Source organism: Sprattus sprattus (genome assembly GCF_963457725.1).
Source record: "Sprattus sprattus genome assembly, chromosome: 2".
NCBI classification, from domain to species: Eukaryota; Metazoa; Chordata; class Actinopteri; order Clupeiformes; family Clupeidae; genus Sprattus; species Sprattus sprattus.
Window position 1 is genome coordinate 33,830,542 of NC_137921.1, and position 25,186 is coordinate 33,855,727.

The 25,186-nt window shown below is 42.3% G+C and overlaps 2 protein-coding genes across 2 annotated transcripts; both read right to left on the reverse strand.

Annotated features, from left to right (window-relative positions):
* Nucleotides 1-701: 701 nt before the first annotated feature.
* On the reverse strand, nt 702-7,434 carry matk (megakaryocyte-associated tyrosine kinase; the record flags this gene model as incomplete). Its single annotated transcript, XM_080859727.1, has 12 exons — nt 702-872; nt 3,216-3,302; nt 3,427-3,622; nt 3,773-3,846; nt 4,002-4,086; nt 4,440-4,539; nt 4,752-4,817; nt 5,522-5,615; nt 6,359-6,578; nt 6,978-7,093; nt 7,171-7,284; nt 7,426-7,434. 12 exons carry the CDS (start codon nt 7,432-7,434, stop codon nt 702-704), a joined length of 1,332 nt encoding a protein of 443 aa, XP_080715853.1.
* Nucleotides 7,435-7,887: 453 nt separating this feature from the next.
* Nucleotides 7,888-24,568, reverse strand: zfr2 (zinc finger RNA binding protein 2; the record flags this gene model as incomplete). Its single annotated transcript, XM_080832007.1, has 19 exons — nt 7,888-9,538; nt 9,639-9,736; nt 9,953-10,064; nt 10,143-10,238; nt 10,415-10,503; nt 11,826-12,006; nt 13,805-13,973; nt 14,396-14,589; nt 15,549-15,675; nt 16,362-16,507; nt 16,734-16,853; nt 17,028-17,170; nt 17,432-17,669; nt 18,026-18,208; nt 20,672-20,979; nt 21,379-21,597; nt 21,828-21,942; nt 22,993-23,242; nt 24,477-24,568. 19 exons carry the CDS (start codon nt 24,566-24,568, stop codon nt 9,365-9,367), a joined length of 3,054 nt encoding a protein of 1,017 aa, XP_080688133.1. The 3' UTR covers nt 7,888-9,364.
* Nucleotides 24,569-25,186: the final 618 nt, after the last annotated feature.

Below are 25,186 nucleotides of genomic sequence, written 5' to 3' on the forward strand. Positions count from 1 at the left end.
ACTGTTGTCCTGAGATCACAGATGAGATGGGAAGAAAAGAGGATATCTCTACCCAATCCCCTGTAACTCCAGAAAGCCCCTCCACACAGGCTGCTGTCGGCTCTGTAATTCCTTACTTATATCAGCAATAACATTCAAGATTTTGCATATTAAGCCCTGAGGCGCTGGGCATATTGCTGGACAATTACAGTGCAACACAAGCAGATACTGTTGATCTGAGTTTTAATCCCGGATAAAGCATTTCCCCTGTCCCCTCCACATGCCGCTGTAGAGGCAGTAACAGAAGTATATTACAGTGGATTGTTGCGATACCTATAGTAAAGACATTTTGTCAATTGTGAATTCATTTCTATTCCGTTCATCTCTGTGTTTGGCAGATGATGCTGTGAAATGCTGTTGACCACCTGTACCATCTTTTCACATTTTATGCAACATAAAGTAAAATAAAATTATACACAAAAGGACATGTGTAATACATTTCATTACAAAACAAAAATTATGTCTAGTAATACAAGCTGCATTTTCCAAAAATATTTACACAATAATAAACTGAAAAGCTCAACAACAATCAGTTCAGTACACAGTATAAAGGCTGAAGAAAATCTCAAGGAGGTCAGAGCAAGTCTAAATAATGATTAGCATATAGTATGGTATACAATATTAGTAGAGTGTATATCACACAGGACACAATGTCCATTACTCTATTTGTCCGTCTCCTTCTGTAGCTTGTCCCTGAGTTTGTGGAAAGAGGGCCTCTTCCCCGGCTCCTCCTGCCAGCAGCTCCCCATGAGGTGGTAAACAGCAGGAGGACAATCCTCAGGTGCCTCCATCCGATAGCCCTGCTCCACTCTCTCCTTCACCTCTTTTAGTGACTACAACAAGAAAGACAGAAAGGGGTCACGTCATTCTCCTTATGAATGAAAATTGTATTATAGTATATTTTTTCATCTATTTTGAATAATATTTGAATACGTTTTGAATAATAAACTTAACATGGTTATTGTTTGCACAGTTTCATATATTTTTGTGCGTCCTGCACACAGGTTTTACACCTTCCATTAGATTCATCAGGTTGGGTAATTTCATACGAGTACTGTATATGTCCATGCATGTAGTGGTAAGTCCATTCCTCAGAGAAAGACCCGTTGCCAATCTAGGTGCCACATATAGAGTACATTGGACAGTTTGCTGCTGACCTATAGTTCAACCTGCTACGTATAGTAGCGCAGTGAAGACATGGAGTCACCTGAGGAGACTCGGTCAGTCCCAGAGCAGTGAGCTATCAGCAGCGATAAGGCTGGATTGTGTACCACTGTCTGACGTTACACTCATTATTGGCTCAGAATTAACCTTGCCTCTGTCAATAGACTTTGGTGATTAAGGCTTATACTGTTCACAAGAAAGCTGCACTTCTGGCACGTTGATCTGCTTTAAATCTGTCCCTTACTTATTCATTTGGTAGAGCAGTTTAACTTCTACGGTTTAATGGGGCAGCCGTGGCCTACTGGTTAGGGCCTACTGGTTAGGGCCGGAAACCGTAGGGTGGCCGGTTTGATCCCCGACCAGTAGGAAAAATGTGTGCGGGGGAAGTGGTAGATCACTGCTCTCCACGGCTGAAGTGCCCTTGAGCAAGGCCCTACCCCCAATCACTGCTCCGGGTTAGTGTGTAACTGCACTTCACTGTGTGTGTCTCACTTCCCTGGATGGGTTAAATGCAGAGGTGGAATTCAGAGTGATTGTGTTAATACCACCTCCTGAGGGGCCATAGAGTCACTTTCAGTTCACTTCATGGTTTAAAAAGAGCATTCATTTTGATGCCATTATAAGTCTCCACTATTTTGGAACCTCAAACCTTATCCACCCATCTCCATGTCTTTTTATGTAGATGAGGTGGTAGTGGCACTGGAGCTGAATGGGTTACCTGGCAAACTCTGGCTTGTTCGTGTCTGGGTTCGTGTGAGGAGTCCAGGATCAGTGGTAATGCAGGCTTGCAACAGACTAACGATTCACATGGCACCGGTTCGCATTCTCTCTAGGAACTTAATCCATGGTCACAGTGTGTCTCGTATCATTATAAACTAAGAAAAGAGAAGAAACCCGAGGGATACACTGATAAAAGAATGTAAAAAAGAGGGTTGAGCTATTATATAACTAACTATACTTTGCACTAAGAAACAAATTGTTGAACCCCTGACCCAACTGACTCAGGCACATTCTCGCTGACCTTCGCTGACCTTTTCTGTGCATGGACCCTGAGACATGAATGACAACCCAAAAAGTAACTGGAGTACGGGGACACCGGTCAGGCGTTTTTTGGATGAGCCTTTATGGCCATGTGTAACACAGGGATCTGTAAGTAAGATAATCCCTGACCCATGCTGCTCTTCCACCCCGCCCTCCCCTCAGCATTTCCTCTGCTGGCTTGCTGCCATGAGGGGCTGTTGCCGTAGAAACAAGCCCCACAAGCATTAATCCGGGTTTATCCCTGCCTTTATTACCTGCTTAGTGAAACCGCTTTGATTTCTCCGTGTCACATACCTGTGTAGTGAGTAACTGACAAAAACACAGGCGAAGGAGAAGATGTGCTCATGCAATGGAAGCAGGTGACCATCATCAGACTACCACATGCATACTAGGAAGTTTAAGACACAACCAGCGTTTGGCTTTGAAATGATAAAAATGACTCCCAAAACAAGTTTGCATGTGCTGTATACTCATTTCAGGTGAACAAGTACTTCAGAATGTTTCCTACAGTCTTTGAGAATGTTCAGACTAAAGTGTAGACTGATGTGTGTCTGATGTAATTTACACACTGGAAAGAATATAGTCTTCATGCAGTTGATATATTAATGAGTCACTGTTCTAATTGGCCGCCTTGAAGCAATTTGTAAAGAAGGTTCAAAATGATTTTATAAAATGGTGACTTAAGCGCATCCAAACTCTCAAACAATATGGAGAAATAAAGTGTGCTTTTATTGAATGAATCAGTTTGGAAGAGGCAAATATGCAACGGCTATGTCTACTTCAGCAAATCCGACTTTTGACCACCATCAAACTGAGCCGGTTTACTTGTTTTTTCCCCATTACCCATCAAGGCCTTATAGGCTCCTTTAACATTTCCTATAGTGTCTCCGCACTGATGCAGCTTAGTGAGTAGGTGACTGACTACCGACTATTCTGACAGTCTTGACCGGAGAGGGCTGGCCTTAACTCACCATCTTTGGGTAGGGCTGACGACCGTAGGAGAAGGTCTCCCACAGGAAGATCCCATAGCTCCAAACATCTGACCGCGTGGAGAATTTCTAGGACCAAAACAAGAGTCAGCAAAACAGGTACTGAATATGAAATGCTACATGTATACTGCTGTTAGTGCTGCTAAAAGCAAAGTGCAGACTTAAAAACCTGTGTGGAGGACACCAAGCCCACCTCTTTCCTCAAGGCCTCTGGTGCAGTCCATTTGACGGGTAACTTTACTTGCTCTGAGCCCTTCAAGTCCCCTTTGGTGAGCCCAAAATCACTGACTTTGGCCACCGTCTCGTCAGACACCAAGACGTTGCGGGCTGCCAGGTCCCTGTGAACCAACTTTTTGGACTCGAGGTACTCCATTCCCTCACAAACGTCTCTGATAAAAACAACGTCAACAGCTGTCTGTTCTGTTCTCTCAAACAGTGTCACACAGTCTACTGTGGTCCATAATACAATGTTTGATTTAATTATATGGCTGTGGAGATCAGAAAAAACATAAGTGGGGGGGAAAAAGTAAAAGACTTACAGTGCAAACCGCATCAGCTGGCCAGTGCTGATCTGAGAGCGCCCTCTTGTGCGTAGAAAATTCACAAGGTTTCCCTAGAGAGCAGAAAACTAGCCACTGTCAGGCTTTTATGGATTCCTGCTATTACTGATCACCACACATATTAACACGTTTTCACACTGGTGGAGTAGTACATGACCAAAGTTCCTAAATACAATCCCCCAATAAACCTGGCTGGATATAAACATACCTTGTCCATCAATTCCGTGACTATGTACAATCCATTGTGTAGAATCACACCCAACAACCTCACCAAATTCTTGTGCTGTAGTTTCCTGTGTGGGTGATAAACAGTGATGAAGGTAGCTAAAGAAATGTTCCACCAAATATAATTAACTTACAATTACTTTTTTTACTCTTACTTTAGCTCTGATACAGTAAGAAAACAATTACATGTTTAGTGTACAGATTTAAGACATTTCCCAGAAAATTTTCAAAGGTAATTAAACTAGATGAAAATAAAAAAAAATACCCATATTGAATGACCAACTGAATGTGTGGTTTGAGAGATCTGTGTAAAAGTGGTTGTAATTTCCAGAATATTTAAGGTTACCACTTAAATATAGAAATATACGTTGGGAAATATAGAAAGAAAATATCAACACTTTGTAAGGGGGATTGAACTTACGTCATGACTGCTGTCTCTGACAAAAAAGCTTGAGCTGTGACATCACTTTTAATGTTCTTTACTGCTACCTTCTGGCCCAAGTACTCCCCTTCATACACTTCTGTGGACAAAAAAGGACTTGCTGTCTGTCTAGGAGCCTGATGTGGAAAACTGTTTTACATCGACAAGTCGAGTCACTAATAAGGAATGTGCGACAGCTGAACAACAGACATAGTAATTTATTATACTTCCTCTCAAATTAATTCTCAGACATGGGTGCAGGAAGACATGACACCAAAATAATGTCTTCTTTTTAAAAGTGGAGAGACTCACCCCCAAACTCTCCCTCTCCAATGCTTGCTCCTAAAATGAGCTTGTCCATATCGAGGAGCCATCCCGCTAAGACAAAAAGGAGCAGTAAACACAAGCTTAATAAAGTGCTTAATGAAGCCAGGCTATGAGTGATTACTTTGATTTGATTTGTGTATGTCAGTTTGTCCTCTTTCAGTACAGCCACCCAGAGAAATACATCATCAATCTAGTAACTTCCAGGGTTCCACATGGAATTCTTTAAGAGGACAATTTAGGTGATAATAGGTTCCTTCATACATGGTAGACATTTGGAAGCCAAATAGCACACATAGCTACAACTCTTCATTAGCGGGCTAAAGGAACCTTTACACAGTTACAAGAGAACAAGATAAACACACATTTTCTATGTGGGAACCATCTCCCACAGAACCTTAGAGAATCAACCTCATTCAACAGCTTTAAAGAAATCTTAAAACATGGTTAATAAATAACCAAAAATGTGATCATTAGTGGGTAAGCAACAGAACTTGTATATTGGAATTCTATTTTATTTTATTTTATTCACTTATTTTATTTTAGATTTTTTTGTCAATGTTATGTTTGATGTATAAGTTAACACCTTTTATTAGGTTGTTTAGCCTTTTTTTACTCTGGCAGGGGGATTGCCAATGGAAACTAGCCTTTTGGCTATAATTGGGTGCATTTACATTTTAATGTTTATTAATGTAATGTCAAATAAACAAACTTAACACTGAAACTGAAACTATGTATATCAAAAAAGGAACCCTTACCTTTAGATATCTCTAACTCCGCTGACCTGGTTCCTGCTTTCTCTTTAGGTCTGTGCAGAATGGTAGCAATGGCTCCCTTATTTTTAGAATAAAACTAAAAAAAAAAAAATCAGTGGAAAAGATGGGGTGAGATGGGGTGAGATTCATCATAAAAAGGGCAGTGAATCATTTTTAACAACAAATGACTGATAAGGAGGGATTTTTGGACTTTGAGGTGTTGAGATAAGGTGAGGTGTAAACTAATGCTTGGTGTACTGGGAGATGTAGTCTGTAGTGGCTCTGCACCAACTGAAACCTCTGCCAGGGGACTACTCTCAAAATAAGGCTTAAACTACTGAGGAAGTAAGGGAGGCTCTACAGGACAGATATGGCATGAAGCTGCTGTGCAACAAACCACCACTCATTCAAATCGCTATCTCATGGTACTCCCCCATACAGTTTCTTGGAATCTGTAATCTTCTAAGAAATATGAGCAACCAAGGCGTTCATTCCATTATATTCATATGCATATATATGTATGCATCTATAGTTCAAAATACCTAAAATAGGAGGTAACATTTAGCTGACAATCATATAGTTCAATAATTAGGTTACATAAAGATTATTTCACTCACTTTCACTTCCACTCACCAAAAATTAGTTCACTGCTTCATTCAAAATAATGTAATTTATAATCCCTGTTTGTCCTTGTCAATATTCTGAGGAGTAATTATTTCTAAAAGGTTGGACAACTGAAATTTAACTTTTTTTCTATTGTGTATAAAGGATGTTATTGACGTAGAAAGTGCGCAATAACTTCAGAAACTGTAAGTCTAGACAGGTTTCCAAAGTACTCACCGCAATCATGTCTATAAGGTTATAGAAGTACTGGGAGTTGTCAATAGTCAGTTTGTTGTCCTGGTAGATGACTCTGTAGTGAATGACATCCCCAGCAAAGCTGACACATAGGACATAATCCCCAGGGTGGCGGAAAGACTCACGCACCAGAAACAGGCCATCCTCTCTGGGCTTCAACTTCTTCAGAGCCTCTTGGCCTGAAATCTTACCATGAAACCAACTAAAGCATATACTTACAGTGAGTGCAGGGGGAAAAAAGGGTATTTCAATGGGTGATGGAGGAACTAAAATCGAATAATGTGGAGACTGGAGAGTGACTCATGACAGAATAAGAGTACTGCCAAAGTTCAGCCATGCAGGTCAGTACCTGGACCCTTAACAGTAAGGCGAGTTGAATGAAAATAATACACTATAAGGCCTCCAGTTTCACCCAGAACGCACAATATGTGTGGTATTTTCTTTTTCATTTCAATAGGTACAAACTTGGCACTGTCATTTAAACCTTTACACAAGTCTATAGTCAGAGTGAAAGAAAAGTGGATTGCGTTTTGCCATCTGTAGATCAAATGCTGTACTTTTTGTCTGAGGCACATTAAAACAAAAGTGTTTAGGAACTTACGGCATAAGGCTGAGGCAGGAGTCTATGCGTATGGCCTCTCTCTCCTTCATATTGGTGCTAGAAATCAGCCCTTCCTCCCCTGTCTTGTTGTTTTGGGCTTTATATATACCCTTTTCCTGAAAAAGTCACAATCATAAATTGATGTCAAGTGACGTTTGTACATAAACGTATTATAGGTCAAAGCTGACATTACCTGTGTTGGCTCCACTATAGTAATGATATCTCCTTTTTGATAAGCAATTTCACCAGGCTTAAGCTTTAAGTGGTCGCTTTTGGCAAAACACTGTACACCTGCCACCAAAAACTTCTTTACAGAAAAAAGAGAGAAGCACAAAAGTAATGTAAAATTCAGTAAATTATGTTTAATAGTTGAGTAGATGTTTAGTCCATGATATACAGGAACAACCGTCGTATTTCAAACGCAATAACTTTTACGCTTGTTACTTACCGTTGCCATCTTCAAGAGTATGCTGTTAGGATGACACAGTTGAGTCTCCCGCTGAAGAAGTTTTCATTCATAAGACTTGATACCGTGTGTCCATAACAGGAGCACAGTAGCCTACATTGATTTTCGACTAACCTTCCATTGCGATTAATCACTCTCTTGAGCATCTAATAGATCACGTCACCAACACGCATTCACGTCACTGAAAGAACTATAAAGCCACTGACAGCTAACTTCCGTCAAACGCATATTAGTCAGAGTAGACCTCCCTTCAATGTGATGTGAAATATTTGGCAAGCAGTCTGGTAAAGTTTACTTACTTAGAGCCTGTGTAATCTGTCGTGTAGTTCTCAAGAAATATTTGAAAAGGTTTAACATATGTAGTTCTCTGATATGGGATCCCTGCTGTTTGTGTAATTGATATTGCACAAAAAAACCTTCTTGCTTTTTGGTTTCGTACACATTTTTTAATATTGTGATGGTTAGGCAACACTACAAAGACTTTGAAATTACATACGGCCACACAGTCTTTTGAAACAATATCTGTTAGACAGATGCTTGTAACACAGTACAACAGTACTATAAAATGGAAATAAAATGGGTTAAAATAATACAAATTAATCAGACGGGCAAAGTGAATTAAGCATATTACAGTGAAAACACACACCTCACACAGACAATAAAATGCACAAGTGCACTGTTCCGTTAAGGAAATTGTTCATGTTTGTCATCACACCTTTTTAGGGACTGGAGCCACCCATATTGCATCGTACAGGTCAAGTTTATTTACCAAAATATTCACTTCCAAACCTAAAAAAGTGTGAAAACTCACATTGACCACACACATCCTACACACATCAGGCAAAAAGAAAGAAAACTCGTAAGACCAGGTCATACCACTGAGAAGAGAGCCACCGTCCAAGACATCAAACCACTGTCTTGTTCATGCATGTCATTTGCTTTTAGATAGCCCACACTAAAATAGCGGGCTTTAAAAGCCAACCTGACCGCATACGTTCCTCACCTCAAGTCAGAAATGTCCCTCTGAAAGTGCCTTATTTGCAGCATGCTTGGCTCGTAATTGTGCAATTTAACAATTCTAAATATACTTAAGTCCCATTACTGAGACCATGGTAACTGCTTCAGCATTGTTAATCCTATGATTTCGCTTATAAACGTATTCAGTTCATTTTGGTGTACATTCTTATTTTCACAAGGTATAACCTTACTATTCAGGTGTTTGTTTTACAAACCCTCACACCTAAAGAACATCTTCCCACTATGTGGAAAAGTGCTTTTAATAGTTTTATACAGTTTATATTTTTCCTTTTGGAATACCACATAGGCATACTTTAGCTACAAGTTCTATCATGTATTAATGTTTATTGATTGTTAATTTTTTATCTTAATTTGTTCTTGTCTTCTTTGTTTCTTGTCTTTTTGCAGTCCTACTTAATGTGTTCAAGTTCCTTACAAAATCCCATCTCTTTTCAAGACCTTCAAATTAATGTAGTTTTAGTACGTTATAAAAAGCCTTGAACTGGCCGGTTTTGGTGGGATTAATGCTTATACACGAGAAGACATCTGAGAATGGCTAAACCTAAACGTACAGTCAGTAATAGAATAATATTAAAAATAGTCGACTCAAGATTACTCATTGGGATGTTCAGCAGCTACACTGTCACTTATCCTGGACATGGAATGATGCTATGATGTCCTTTTCATTTCAGTGACAGTCATTCAGAGTTAAGTTTAACCAAAGTCAACCTTACAGTACCTTCAGGAAGAGAAACAGCAGTGTGTTCCCCAGCCTTCACAGTCCTACGTGAGGGCCAGTCATCAGTCTAGTCTTTTAAGGTGTCTGTGTAGAGTATATGGGAAAGAAAGAGCATAAACCATGCCAATGCCTGCCAGTGATTTGCACTTAGCCTTGAAGAGCTTTTCAAGCATCTTCTAAATCTTCCTTTTTGTCTTTTTTGCCTTCCCCTTCTCCCTCCCCTGCTTCACTACCATCCCTTCGCCTCTTCCGGTTCCGGGCACCAGCCTTCGATGCCGGCAGGGAATCCATGCCAAGAACTTTGTGAATCTGCCGGAAAGCGAGTAGCCGCAAGGCGTGCTAAAGAAAGAAGAGGTGCAGATGTCGTTAAAAAAAAGCCTTTAAAAAATACACTTGATACAGAAGCACAGCCCTTGCCTCCACAGCTTAGCGTGATTACCTGTGCGCTTGCGGTTATATCCTCTCTGGCTTGTTTGCTCATACCATCCAGAGCGTCGGTCTGGTCTTTCTCACAGGGGTCCAGCAGACCAGGGCCCTCTGAGGGAAACAGGCAGAGGTGTGTTAGTACGCAACGAGTGTCTCAGGTGCACTGTGGCATACAGAACTGAACAAAAATCCCTGCTCTTTTTTATTCTTCCATTACAGCTTGCTAAGCTTAAAAAGAGAATTGGGGATTTTTTTTTTTTACAATTTGAAAGAAGTTTCACCTTCACAGTTCCACAGTGAAGGAAGGGAAAGCTAACGAGCGCTAACCTGGCATGAGGGTTCCGGTAGCGAGGCATTCTAGGACTCTGCGCATGGCCTCTCCGGGACTCAGAGGACTTGAGGCACTACTGATGGCCTTCTCCACCAGCAGCTCCATAGCCTGCCAGTATGGGGGGATAACAGTTAGCACAATGGACCTTACCATGACATTGTTTCCCAAGACACGGTGACAACTCACCCAGCTTGGCATCTTTCCCCAGGTTGGTACTCGCTGACAGAGGTCACGCAACACCCTGATGATGATCACACAGGACTGTAGGCCATTGGCTCGAGCCTGAGACATGACATACACAGCATATACAATGTTCATGCAATGTATTTCTGGCACATCACAAACTACACATTTTCATATAAAAAAAGAAATGTTAACATTTACACACATCTAGCACACAATTTAAACAATGTGCATATATATGTACAAAATACAAACAAAGCCTAGTCTTCATTTACCTGAAACCATTTGGCATGACGCAAAGCTGCTAGGTACTCTAAACACCTCTTCTTGCTGAGAACATCTGGTGGGTCTTTTTCTGTCATTACTAAGGGAAAGAAAGGACCTTTGTTAATTAGTCACTACTATAAGTTGATCAAATACAAAGCTTTTACAACAGATTGAACTGCCGTTTTACATAAGAGAAAAAAACTGTGATACCTTAGAGCAACATAAGCTAACACAGTGAAGACCGTAAGAGTATAAATACAATTCTCCTTTCATGTCAGAGTCAGAGTTGTATGCCTGAGACAGTACATAAACAAGGATATCGCATGTATAGATGTAACAAGTTAGCCAGTGAGGATAATGACCTCAAGATGAATACTCAAGGTCATTACGGGATGTCCACATTTCATGTCCACGTTCCTGGAAAGAGTGACCACTTGAGTAAATCGTGCGAAATGAAACAAATTTCAGGACAGATTTTCACTGAAAACAAAACAACCTGTGTAGGTCTGTTGATACAGAGGAACTTAACAAACCCAGACAGGCCAGGGCTTTAATAAAAATATTAAAACAAAAGATTAAAACAAAATAGAAAAACAACTCCCAAAGGTATTTTTGCAAATGCAAAACAATGGTATTATTACAAGGTACGGAAAACCCTTAACTCAAAAATCCATATTTGTGTGCAATAAAGTGCATGATGAAATAAGAGATCACATAACACATCCTTATGTGACCTTATTGAAACTTAAAATGACTTACAATTCTCTTCTACCTTCCAGGGATGAGAGGGAAGGGGTGCAATAATAAATACTGCATAAGTACTCAATAGTGTACTCCTACAAGACTGGGCAATAGACACTTTATGTGGCATGTAAATATGAAACATTTGAAATGCCACATAAGAATGTGATGGGAAAAGTTATTATCTATCCCTAAATGGAAGTTGGCCGATTCCAATGAGGCTCCAAGCCAAACCCAGTATCTTTAAGCTGAAAAGAGTAAACAGACTCTCGTCCCTGGGTATAACATTTTCAAACAGATGATCATTTCCACCACGGCACCTGTCCACTGTTAAGAGAGTCTATGTTGGCAGCAAACACATGCCACTGTGGCATAGAAAGGTGAGAGATCCCGCTTCCAATGTAAATTGAGATTCCATGAAAATAAACAATATATAAATAAACAAACAATGTAGAGGGGGTCTGGACTTCTAATGACCTGAACCAAATAACACAGACAAAATATCAAGGCTGGCCAATCGTTTCATTATACCCAAAGTGAAGGGGTCGGGGAGACCAGTTGGACGTTTTTAAAGTCCGGTCTCAAGTTGCTCCCAGATGCTTTGGGGGCAGCAGACTTTTGTCTTTGGGTCAGGAGAGACACACAGTGCATTTGGACTGAAAGCATGGCTTCTCTAACCTTTCTCGGCCGCCTTGGCTCCTGCCTGTTCCTCCTTGTTGGGGGCAGGGTCAGGGTCTTCCCTCATCACTGGCGATGTAAGAGAGATGGTGACCTGCATTTTTGGTTCCTTGCTCGAAAAAATCACGATGTTGGCTTCGTCTGGGTGAGCCTGCACCTCATACTGATCTTCAGAAAATGTCTGCCGGTTAAAAGGACACTGCAGATTACTCACTACAGAGGAGATGCTGCTGGGGGCTGCTACAGTTTTAGAGGGCAGTTTCAGCCGGTCTCTTACATCTGGAGTGCATAATGCACTCAGGGTGACTTTCTGTCACAACAATATATTTCAATAATATCCGGACAATATAAAACAAAACAGGGGATACGTCCTTGCATTCAGATCAGATTGTTTGATTTTGTGGATGTGTTGTGACTTCACTTTGTAATTCTTACACAAATTATTGCCCCAGGGTCACTCTGTAGGGTTTGGGTGTCGTAACCAGGCAGTTGCACTAAAGATCAGTTAAAAGCACTTGCAATGACACATTCACTCAAACACATCATGGTAATCATCCTCAGGCTACTCCTGTGCATTTGTTTGGTATTTCTTTTGACATATTTGAGGGAATTAGTGAGCTTTAAATGATGTGGAATTACAAACATCTGTAAAGCTGAGTTGAACAGCAGTTTTAAGTCATTAAACTCCTCTAATTATTGAAAGTTCATCTGAGGTGCAAACACAGTATCTCCAGGAATCCCTATTGTTTTTGTTAAGTGTTTGTGTCCCTCATTTATTTGTCTCTAGTAAAAAAAAAAAAGACCTAACAATGTTGTGTTCCCCATACTACTCAAATGACTCAACCAAATGGCTGACATCCCACCATTTCACAACAGGACGACACACAGTTTGAACCTTTTAGTCATATCCATACTTCAAACTAATCAGTTTACTACCTATCTTTTTTATTTTTTATAATTAGTTTTTGCCAAACCATCAACAAAATCACAGCATTTCTGAAGTTATAACATGACATGGTGAATAATAATATATTACCCAAACCTGCTCTGCACTCAGTAAGGTGATTGGTAGGAAAGAAAAATGTCTCTGTATGTATTGATGTCTCTGTATTTGTAGATGCGCTTACCGTAATCCGCAAATATTCACCGATTTACAATTGTGTTTTTGTATCCACAAACACAGAACTTCTTATTTGTGACTTTTAAGTTCTCTTTTGAATAAATGTACTATGATTTGTACAGATTAATGTTTGGAAATATACACATTATAATTTGTAAAAATGTGTATTTGTCTTGAAAAGTTATTTGTAAATCTGTAATTCTGTGTGTGCAGTGCTGAATCTGCAATATATGGACCACCCATGTCCCCTTGTTTGGAGGGGGGCACATTTGTGTGGATCGAGACCTATTTGTGTGAAGATGATGTTTTTTTTTTATACAAATTAAGAAGTATATGTTTACAAGTCGATACTTATTTGTCAAATCACAAGTCAAGTCACAAGTAAGGAGTTCTGTGTCCGTGGAAAGAAAAACACATCTGTAAATCGTTTAATATTTGTTGATCATGGAATGTGCATTTACAAATAATTAGATTTTTCTCTCCATAGTTTGGTGTCATATGCAGTTTGGCATAGTTCACTGAACGTACACCAGCAGCCATCGGTCCAATGAAGTGTCCATTCTGCACGCTGTTAATCTGTGGCAGTCTTAAACAGGCTTTTGCTCTGGACCTGTGCCACATCAGCTGTCAGCTCAGTGTCGGCTCAAGTCTAACAACACACTTTAGGAGGTGCATCTCAAAATCTCCTTGAACACAGCAAATCAGCTCAAGGTGAATCTGTATAAGTGGCCAATTCATAAAAAAACGAATTCTCTTACAAATGATAGGTTTAAAAAAAGTAAAAAACTCGATTCCAGTGTGCACATGTGTGCTGATGTGTCCCCATTGTTGACACAACCCCTGTTGAGACGGCTCTTACCGCTAACTGACTGGGTAACTGCTCAGCGACCATCTTCAAGAGTGAGCCGGTGGGCTTCTTGGCAGCCAGGAGGATGAGCTGGACGTTCTTGTCGCCATGCAGCAGCAGGCCCTTGGCTAAGATCCCCACGCGCATCACCCCCTTCAGCATCCGGGCCTGGGGATCAGCGCTGAGTTCATGACGGGAGAAACACAGAGGAGGGGAAGAGATAAGAAACCACCCAAGCATCACGAACAGTGAAGTCTGAAAGCTGATACAGTGAGTGAGTCACTCTCAAGTTCAACATACAATCTTACAGCAGTTTAGTGCTAAAACATATTACAATGGCTTTGACAGATCATACCCTTTCCAGGTTTATCTGCGATGTTGCTTCATCATCTGTGGTCACTGACAACCTTGATGTCTACATGTTTTGCGCACATAATCAGGTTGTGGTAGAACACAAGGGTAATTTCTCAAATATTCCCCACTCACATCAAAATTTTCAAAAACTCCTAAAAGGCAAATGCGTATCTTTAGATCTATCTACACATTGATAGGCATCATTTTTGTGTCCGTATCGTCACAGGGGACTACCAGACTGAGCATTACACTTTCTCTTGCTCTGCGTCTTCAGCGTCGCCGCAGGCCTCCTTCTCCAGCAACGAGTCGGAGACTAGCTTCAGGGCCCTCTCCGAGTGGGAGACGATCCTCTGCACGGCCTGGAGCTCGTCTTCCACTGGGTAGATGGTGGAGTGTTTGGCCATGATGTGCCGGTCGTCTGGGGATACAGGCCGGCGGACAGGCTGCAGGACGGGAGGATTTACAAAGAGCTTTGGACTAAGGCTTATTATAATGGTGTTTCTATATAGAATACAACCTATAAGTGAAAATAGTCATAGCTCTGAGTGCAACACAAGCAAACAAAGCGTTCTACCAAAGCAGACCCACAGCAAAACTTGAACCTGAAATTGTTTTCTAGCTGCTATCAATATTATATATGGTCAGAAAATTACGTGTGCTGTACTTTATGACCACATCAAGCTGAGCAATACATCTAGTGACCGACAGCCTTCTCATCTTTTACATTTCTAATACAAGATAAGGACAGAAACACAGAAGATTTAGGGGGAGGTTTCAAATTCAGTTAAGAATATTTGTATTGTGAAACTACAAAAGCCATGACACAATAATAACCCACAACCACTTAAGGTTCGTTTCTAGTGAATACCACATACAAGCATTCATACATACTTCCTGCCTTGCCCTGGTTTAAGTGTGTCTACATCAACAAAACGAAATGCACATCTCTTCAGCTTCTTATTTGATAAACCGAATTCAAAAGACTAACAACAGCCTCAGTCATAGAGTCTAAATATACTGTAATATCAGTCTAAATATATGTGTGTGTAAAGTGAACGTGTATGCACATGTCAAGTGTATTTAATAAATGTGCAACCGACTCTACTTCAGAGTTTATCGAGCAAACCTCCTTCAGTGGGTCTTTGCTTCAAACACTGACCTCGAGTTCATTCCCCTGATGTGACTATTTGACACTGACCACCACCTCATTCCCCTGATGTCACTATTTGACACGGACCACCACCTCATTCCCCTGATGTCACTATTTGACACGGACCACCACCTCATTCCCCTGCTCAAGGGACTATTTGACACGGACCACCACCTCATTCCCCGGCTCATGGGACTATTTGACACGGCCCTCCAGATCATTCCCCTGTGAATGAGACTATTTGACACTGACCAGAAGAGGAGGCACAGGCATGCCAGGCCGGCTCATGAGGGGGGGAGGCCCCATCCTGCGCCGCTGCTCCCCCCAGTACATCTGCTCCTCCTCCAGTCTCCTCCAGTACAGCTCTTCCTCATAGCGCCTGCAGTAGGATAGGGGAAGCACAGAGAAAGATCAGCCGTGTTCTGAGAAAAGACCCACACAGTAGGAGAAGACGAGAAAAGGAAGAAGAGTAACTCATGGTGGGAAGAACTTTTTTCTCTGTTGCCGTGGATCTACATGTATGTACATGAATGATGCCCTGTGTGGAGAACCCTCTCATGTGAAGCTACAGTCACATGCCTCTTAGACGCACGGTGGCTTTTCCGCTTTTTTCAGTTGAAATGAACCTCGTGGGTCTGGCTCAATGTTTGGCACATGGTGTTGATAAACTTCCTCTGTGATGGAGGTTCCCCATTCACCCAACAAACATAAGCACACAGGCACCCGCCCCCCTGTACCCTCCCAGGTCTGACCTCATCTCACAGGCCCCGCCCCCCTGTACCCTCCCAGGTCTGACCTCATCTCACAGGCCCCGCCCCCCTGTACCCTCACAGGTCTGACTTCATCTCACAGACCCCGCCCCCTGTACCCTCCCAGGTCTGACCTCATCTCAGAGGCCCCGCCCCCCTGTACCCTTCCAGGTCCCGCCCCCCTGTACCCCCCCAGGTCTGACCTCATCTCAGAGGCCCCGCCCCCCTGTACCCTTCCAGGTCCCGCCCCCCTGTACCCCCCCAGGTCTGACCTCATCTCAGAGGCCCCGCCCCCCTGTACCCTTCCAGGTCTGACCTCATCTCCATGTGCCAGCGCTGCTCGTCCTCCTGCTGTCTCTTCTGCACGGCCTTCTGCTTCTGCTTCCTCAGCTTTCCCTCCTGCAGCTTCCGCGCGCGGTTGCTCGGCTTAATCTCCACTGGCAGCTCCGGGTTCACTTTTTTCTGCAGGTGGGCGGAAAAATGTCTCTGCATATCAGACGCCACCATTACGCACTGTAGGCCTCATCTAAGATAATGCTGGAGTGGGAGGATGATGTAGGTAAGCAGTTTGCTTGTAAAGGATGCCACCTTGTGGTAAAGGCATTGTAAGACCAATGGACTACTAAATGTGTAGGCTCCAGTCAACTCAATATTCTTTTAAGTCATCTTTTTATCGTTGTTTGCCCACCTTGTACTGCAGGCGGTGCCTCCGTCCCTTCAGATGCATCTCTTTAGCGTTAGGATCATTGAAACTGCATTCGCAGAGCTTGCAGTGGAAACGGATGACCTTCCCATCCTCATTGTGAACCTGCAAAATCGAAGGCATGCAATCATCAGAGAGTAATCAATGTAATCCCAGCCAGACAAAAAGACAATAAATGTCACAGGCCAAATCTATACCGTAGAAAGCATTCCTTTAAAACATGGCTGTGGGCCAAGCGCATAGAGAGAGCATCATGCTGTTCTGAGTCTGTCCACTTACCTCCTCCACATAGTCGTGGCCTACGGGCTGAACGTCCCCCTGGCCTCCCACACTGTCCCCATCATCATCACTGTGTTCATCTGATTTGAACGGTGTCTGTTTGGCCTCTTCCAACTTTGCCGGGATAGGCAGGGTGGGTTTTGCTAGGACATCAAAGACGTGAAATGGTTGGACATGATTTTTTTTTATCAGACATCTATACATATCATTTACATAAATGTGCTTGCAATGTCTTTCTTCACCTTTATCATTTATATGGAAAAATGACTCTCAGGCGTACATTATAAGCAACAATCACAACATTTCGGCAACACAGTAGAGAAAATACCAGATTCTCTGTACAGCTATATTGCCAAAGCAATCACTACGCATAAGGTGTGGGATTTATTACAGCTGACTCCTACCAACAATAGGTGCTTTGTGTGGGACAGTTTTTTTTGCAGGTGCTGAGGCCTTGGTGTTGTTTAGTAAAGTAGCTTTTGGAGGTGTAGCAGCAGCAGTGGTGGTAGGAGTAGCGGAAGACGTGCCGCTGGGATTTGTAGGCTTTCCAGCAGTCACTGTAGTGGTGATGGGAGCTGAGTTCACCAACACCGGCTCAGTAGAGGGGATGGGCTTGCCAAGCTTTGTGTGCAACTTCACTACCTGTAGAAAAACAGATTCCTCACTGATTGGAGCCACATTGGACTTCTTGAGTCAGACACTACCCACTGACTGTTTTAGTTGAGAGTAAAACGAGCAATTAGGCACGGTTTCATCGAGAGTAACCGATAACACAACTAAGGCAAAACATGGCAGCGTGTGTACATGCCTTTGTCAGTTACTGAAAGAGAATCAAACTTTTGCATCACTAGTGGTCTCTACCCTAAGTTCTTTTTTAGTTTAAACGTCTTCAGTATTAATAAAATAATAAAAGTAAAGAAAACACTTCTCAATTCAAGGTGTGACCAAACTTTTGACTGGTACTGTACATGACCAGTGGCTACGGCTGCCATGCTAACCTTCTGATGCTTGGCCCCCCGTATGTGTGCTGCATAAGCATCTGCTCCAGTGCAGGAGACGTCACACAGCTCGCAACGCAGCTGAGTCTGGGCCCCACGTGGCCCGTTGCTGGGCTGACTGCCTGACTTCAGGCTCGCCTCCTTCTTCTTGTGCTTCTGGCCTTCTAAGTGCTCACGGTATGTCTGTGAAGGAAAAGAATAAGGCTGGGTTTTGGCACAGAAGCCCTGATGAAGCTAACGATTCGATAGGAATGAGATTTGAAAGACAATATAGCAGTTTTCCATATTTAGCTGTTGAGCCATATTGAGATGTTTAAGAAAAACTTAAATAAAGGGGGCATTGGTTATAATTTGACTTTCTTTAATATGACAATTAGGTAATGTTTTACCATTGTGGAAATAACCTAGAAAAACAAAAAATGTAAAAGTTTAATCCAGAAACTTTACAGATCAATATCGAATTTAACTCATTTTAAAAAGTGATTACCATAATTTTCGGACTATTGAGCGCACCTGAATATAAGCCGCACCCACTGAAAAAAAAAAAAAGAATGATTTTGAACATAAATAAGCAGCACGTGTCTATAAGCTGCAGGTGCCTACCGGTACATTGAAAAACATTTACTTTACACAGGCTTAAGCGAAACGCGGCTTGTAACAAAAAATAAATATGCTTTAACGAAACACGGCTTGTAACAAATTGTGGTAAACATTAGCCTACCAAGAAAGTCAATGGTCACTATCTTCCTCCTCCTGTGCACTGAAACCACTGAAGTCACCTCCTTCGGTGTCGGAGTTAAATAGCCTGCTTCAACTGCTTCATCCGATGTTGAATCATTTTCATGGTCACTCTCGTCACTTTCATCCGGAGGCAAATTCCCTGCTGCCCTCTTCAACACGCAGCAGTCCAGCCTTTCGCAACCTGTTGATGATAGTGGATTTTTTGACAATGCTCTTCGCTGTCAGGACCCACTGGCAGACTTTACCATAAGTTGCTCTACCCATGCAGCCCGTTTTAGTTAAGGATTTATCACCACTTGTCATCCAAGCTTCCCACTGCACACGGAGTGCCACCTTAAATGCACGATTTACACTAATGTCGAGTGGCTGCAAATACTTTGTTGTGTCCCCAGGAATCACAGCTGGAATTGAGATTGTCCTCTTGATGGCTTCTTTCACAGAATCTGTAATGTGGGCCCTCATGATGTCCATAACGAGCAATGCCTTGTTCCTGTGAAAGAATCCTCCCGGTCGCTTGCCGTAACACTCCATATGCCATTCATGCATTAGGCTTTCCGTCATCCATCCTTTCTTGTTGACTTTCACAACAATTCCTCTCGGGAATTTTTCTTTTGGCATCGTCGTGCGTTTAAAAATCACCATAGGTGGACGTTTTTCTCCAGATGCCGTGCAGCTCAGAACATAGGTGAAGTGCGTTTTTTCATGCCCAGTTGTTTTGAGCGTTACTGATGATTCACCTTTCCTATTGACAGTCCGAGTGAGAGGCAGGTCAAACGTCAGAGGAACCTCATCCATGTTGATGATGTCGTGCATGCCAATGGAATGCTCCGCTATCTTTGCTATCTATCTGCTGACACAGAGACGTCCGTACCCTGATTGACAGGCCTTTACGTCTCATAAATCTGAGACACCACGATGGTCCACCTCTAAAATCCTCCAACTTCATTGCGGTGGCGATTGTTTTGGCTTTCAGTCGGATCTGCACAGTTGAAACACCTCGGCCTCCTGTTCTCTGTGTGTTGACCCGGTCTTCAAGCTAATTTTCAAGTTCGGGCCATCTGCTTTTCTTCCCTCTGAAGGCTTTAACTGTCTTTTTGCACTGAGTCAATTCCTCACGCTGCTGTTTCCAGCGTCTTATCATTGACTCATTTGGGCCAAACTCCCGTGCAGCAGCTCTATTACCTTTTTTCAACAGCCAGATCTATCGCCTTCAACTTGAAAGATGCATCATAAGCATTTCTCTGTGTCTTTGCCATGATGCCATGATGACAAAATGACTACGATAATCAGAATGATGGGAAGTTTGAGTGCACTGTATTTAATCTAAACAGTAGGCTAGACTAAACTAAAAAGTTTGTTTGTGAAACATTGTTCGGAATTTCATTGATCTAATGAAAGCTTCATGAGCAACGTCACAGAAGGTTTTTTTTTTGCTCTGTTTTTGGCGGCATTAAGCTTGTAAAAACGGGAAAAATCCATATATTAGCCGCATCATTGTTTAAGCCGCGAGGTTCAAAGCGTGGGGAAAAAGTAGCGGCTTACAGTCCGGAAATTACGGTAATCAAAAGAACTAGATTTTTGTACACCCCTAGACAAGAACAATGTGACTTTGTGTGTGAAAGATCTTTTCTGTGATTGATTGACTACTTATAAACTTTATGTAAATACATTTCATCTTAACCATATTTTTCATCAATTATCCCTATAGTGCAACACAATTAAATAACAAAGCAAAGTTTCCCCTCAACATCACTTATAACTTTACTACTGCTATTTTACCTTTTGATTTCCACAAATCAATCCCAGACTGGAAGCCTACCTGTGGTCCATCAACATCACTTCTAACTCTACTACTGCTATTTTACCTTTTGATTTCCACACATCAATCCCAGACTGGAAGCCTACCTGTGGTCCAGCGCAGCTTATCTTGCAGATCTCACAGTAGTGCAACTGGGGCTGCTTGGGCGGACCTTTGGGTTTCTGCAGCTTGCTCTGGTGGAACACAGGCTTCTTGTAGGAGGACACCGCTGGCGCCGTGACCATGTTGCTGCCCGCGTTGCTCCAGGAGGAGTTGGTCAGCTGTTTGGGGGGCTGCTGTGGCGGGGGAGGCTGCTGAGGAGGTGGCTGTGACTGGGGGGGAGGCAGCTGGGCTGGCTGGTAGTAGGAAGGGGTGGAGGTGTATCCAGTTGAATCATAACTGGAGTAGCTTATGCCTGCAAAGAGAACAGGCGAAAAGACTATATGCCTAAGAAGATTATATGTAGAACAAGACAATCCCTTACCTAAGATCCTTCTCTGCACCTTTTTTTGCAATGACATTGTTCAAACTACCGTATATAAAGTCATATCCTCTGAGATGGTGACACTTTGTCACCAGCCCAGCTTTGTATACGTTAATGCCTTTTTTTTAGGTTGTATAGCCTTTTTCACTCTGGCAGTGGGACTGTCAATGGAAACTATCCTTTTGGCTATATCCGGGTGCTTTTACATTTTAATGTTCATGAATGTACACTGTCCCTCTTGATCAAATGAACAAATTGATTTAATTGATTGATTGATTGATTGACGATGTGAGCTTAACAGGAAGAAATGTATGCTTTTGGCTTCCTTACCCGAATAAGATGTGGCTGTGGAATTGACGTTATAGGAAGAGCTGGGAGTGTATGTGGAGATGGGGGTGGGGGGCTGCTGTACACTGGTAGACACCGGGTAGATGCTGTAGCTGTTGGCCACGGAGCTGGCCGGGGCGAGTGGCTTTAAGGCAGACACCTGTCTCTGAGGGGGCGGCTGGGTGTAGCCTGTGCTGACTGGACTGTAGCCGCTTTTCAGGCCTGCGAGAAATCAGATCCAGCGGCAGAGAGTCAGTTTAGCATCCGCAGAGACAAGAGTAAATTATTAATTTGCTGCCGTTCTACGTCAGCAAAATTGTGTGGTGCTTATAAGTACTAATAGTCATAAAACAAAATTGTCCCATATGTTCTCACAATTGAAACGTGCTTTCAGAGTCAATGGCAGATACTTGTGTGTGGTATTAAGGGCTAAATAAGAGCTAAATAATCACCAGGCTGAAAATAGGTGTCACTTGGGGCCCGCTGAGCAGGAGCTATGGTGGTCTGATAGTACTGTTTGTTTTCATAATTGCCAACGGTTGCAGCACGGCCATAAGTGTAGTTGTCCTGTAATATTTTCAGAGCAAAGCAAAAGTGGACAAATACGTTGTATATTATCAAACAGCAATGTAATAAACACATAAATAAATAAACATAAAATGTCAAACAGACATACTAGATTAAAGTCTTACACATCATGGTGTATTATTTAATTTTTACATTCTAACTTTCGCTCATAGAAATTCAGCAGTTTTTCCTAAACAAACAGGCAAAGCTGTGAGAGGTTATTGCAAGCATGAAGCTGAGGTCATTCAGCTTTGAGACATCTGTAATGATACAGTATCCAGACATCATGTAACTAAGTGTGCCATAAGGACTGAATAACAGACAGCTAATGAAAGCATGATGCTACATTAGCATAGCATATGCTTGTAATTAATAATTAATACCAAAAGATAGTAAAATATATTTGGGTTATTATATTATGTGACATGGCATGTTGATGCCTGAATAAATAAAATTTGGTTAAAGGTACCAACTTTATATTTTGTGCATTTACTAATAACAACATGCTCTTTCCAGTGGTATGATTGTTTTTATGGCTGTTTCATACATAGGCAATATGCACTTGAAATTCAGGTGTAAATTTAAAGCCTCATAAATCTTCTTCTTTCAGACACACACCTTATTGCTCCAAAGCACATAATAGTTTTAATACAATTTTCAGTAGACCATAACTTAGGCAAATATGCACAGTGTAGATCAAATTTCAAGCATCTAGCATGAATAGTTCAAAAGTATTGACTCATGGAACTTTTTTTGAATCTTAGAGCCACAACCCCTTTTTAAAGCCTCCATATCTCAGAAACGAAAGAAGTAAAGATTTTGCTCACTAGTTGTTGGGTACAATGACATTATTTGCATAATGTATGAAGGAAATCAAAGATGGTCAGATTGGAAAATGTTCTAAAACATTTTGATTTGACATGAGCTTACCCATTTAATTTTTTTACAAAACAAAGAACAGAACAAAGGAAGTGGAATTTGGCTCTGAAAAAACCTTTATCAGCTACATGAGGGGTAAACGTGTGAAGATAAAGGTCAACAGGCACTGACCGCTTCAGTGAAGACTTGGTAGGTCTGTGGTACTGTAGTGGGCTGAGGCGTTGGGTCCGGCTGGCGGTAGGCGTACTCTGGAGCTGGTTGGGTCTGGTACCCAGGGTAGGGGGCAGATGCCACAGGCCGGGCTGCCTGAGGGGTGGGAGCTTGGGCGTAGGAGGCAGTCACAGCATGGGCCACACCTGCTACCGGCTGCACACTGTAACTAGCTGAGGTGGGGTGTGAGTATGCATTGGGAGGCTGCGTGCTGCGAGAGACAGACAGATAACAAGCCTCAAAGTGTTAGGAACATACTGGGGACTTGACTTTACTATTCATTGAGCCCCTCTTGGGGAGAGATGTTCATGAAAAAAGTAAACCTGGCTTCCATCACTTCATTGACAACAACACTGAATTAAACTCAACACTAGGCTACATAATATGTAATGTTCCAGCTGTTTCTTCAACATGCTATGTCACAAACTGTGCAAAACTAACAAGCATAACCTACACTGCAGCCAAAATAGGTCCTCCGATACAAAGCCTCTGAGCTCTAAGACGCATTGCAATCATAATCGCACAGGACTTCGCACACCCACTCAAATGCCACTTCAATGTAATGTACTTGCGCCCCCCCCCCCCCCCCCCCCCCCCCCGGCGCAAGCACAGGTCCCTGAAGAGCAGAGGGTCTCGCATTGGCAAAAGCCTGGTACCCACAGCCAGAGTAGCACTAGGATGACTCGCTGAGGGAACTATGAGTATGTTTTGTGTGTGTGTGTGCCTGCTGTTGGTGTATGCTATTGAGTACTGTATGTTATTGTTGTGTAATGCTTTGTGGTATGTACTGTTGTTGTATGTCAACACCTGAGATGAATCTCCTTGTGATGTACAGTGCTGTGGACAATCATTTTCCCCGGGGACAATAACGAACTAACTAAGGCTTTATTACAGATTTCGTAGGTAATACAACGTCTTACACAGACATAATTTGCTTTGGTCAATGAACATAGTTGGACACAAGAATAAGTCTGTGTTGAACCTCTGATGTAGGCTAGAATACTGCGATTGAGGCACAGCGCAATTGTCACAGCTTCTGCCAATAGCATGGCAGTATACATCCATTTCAAATGCTGCTATAACTGGCATTGGCCGTTTAATTTGGCTGTAAAATGAAATTCTGGCAATGTCAAGCCTTCAACTGACATAATCACGTATGTGTACAAACTGACGTTACACTGAGCCCTTAAAGCATCACATAATTACAAAACTGTCTTGCACTGATTCTGCACATTGTGCCCAAACCATGACTAGCAAGGTTTTTGAACTACCGTTAACAGTTATCCTAGCAAGCTCAAACCATGTTAGCTAGCTTAGCCATTTCCTCATTCTGATGCCATTTCAACAACACAAAAGCGACGCAAATGTTTCAGATTGACAGTACGTCTGCAAGACACAATACATTGTTATATGTCCACTGCATGTAGCGCTGACCCGGCAATTACCTGTACTGCGGACCGGCACCATGTGTGAACCCATAATAATTACTTGCAGCCATCTTGGCATTTTCAGAACCGCTGTATCGGTCTGTGGTCATGTGACAAAACCTAACCACTTGCAAACCACTGTTTGTGTTAACCGTATGCAGGCTTAAGTTCTATCCTCCTCACTTTCTATATTTGTTTTAACATCACTTAAAGAGTCTCTCCAGGAATTGCCGTCTATATACAGTGGACAGTGACAATGCTTGTTATAAAGCAACTTCGTACGACTATGGCTGGATCTTCAGTAGCCTACTGGAAATGTCGTGCAGTCTAGCTCACTTGTTTGCAACATAGGCTATTTCTGAAGTCAATTAGAATTTCCTATTTAGGAATTCTCTGGTCCTTCTTTGGGAACACAAACCTGGTGCACGGTGATGTGATTGGAAGGAGTCACTTCGGGGCGGTCGGGTGAATGTGTGCAGATTGAGTAGAAGATGCTGTTGCCATGGAACAGGGACAGCCCTCCATTCAGGCAGAGCAAAGAAAATACAGACATATGATTAAAATAAGTAGTCCGTGGAATAAAGAAACAAGCAAGTCGCTGCATGAGAGCGCAATTGAACCGACATAGGTTAAGCGCGCGGTAAATAGCAATGGGAGACAGATTGTGACAACCAATGAGAAATGTTGCTTGTTTTCCTGGAGTTACGACCTCACAAAAACAGGTGGCT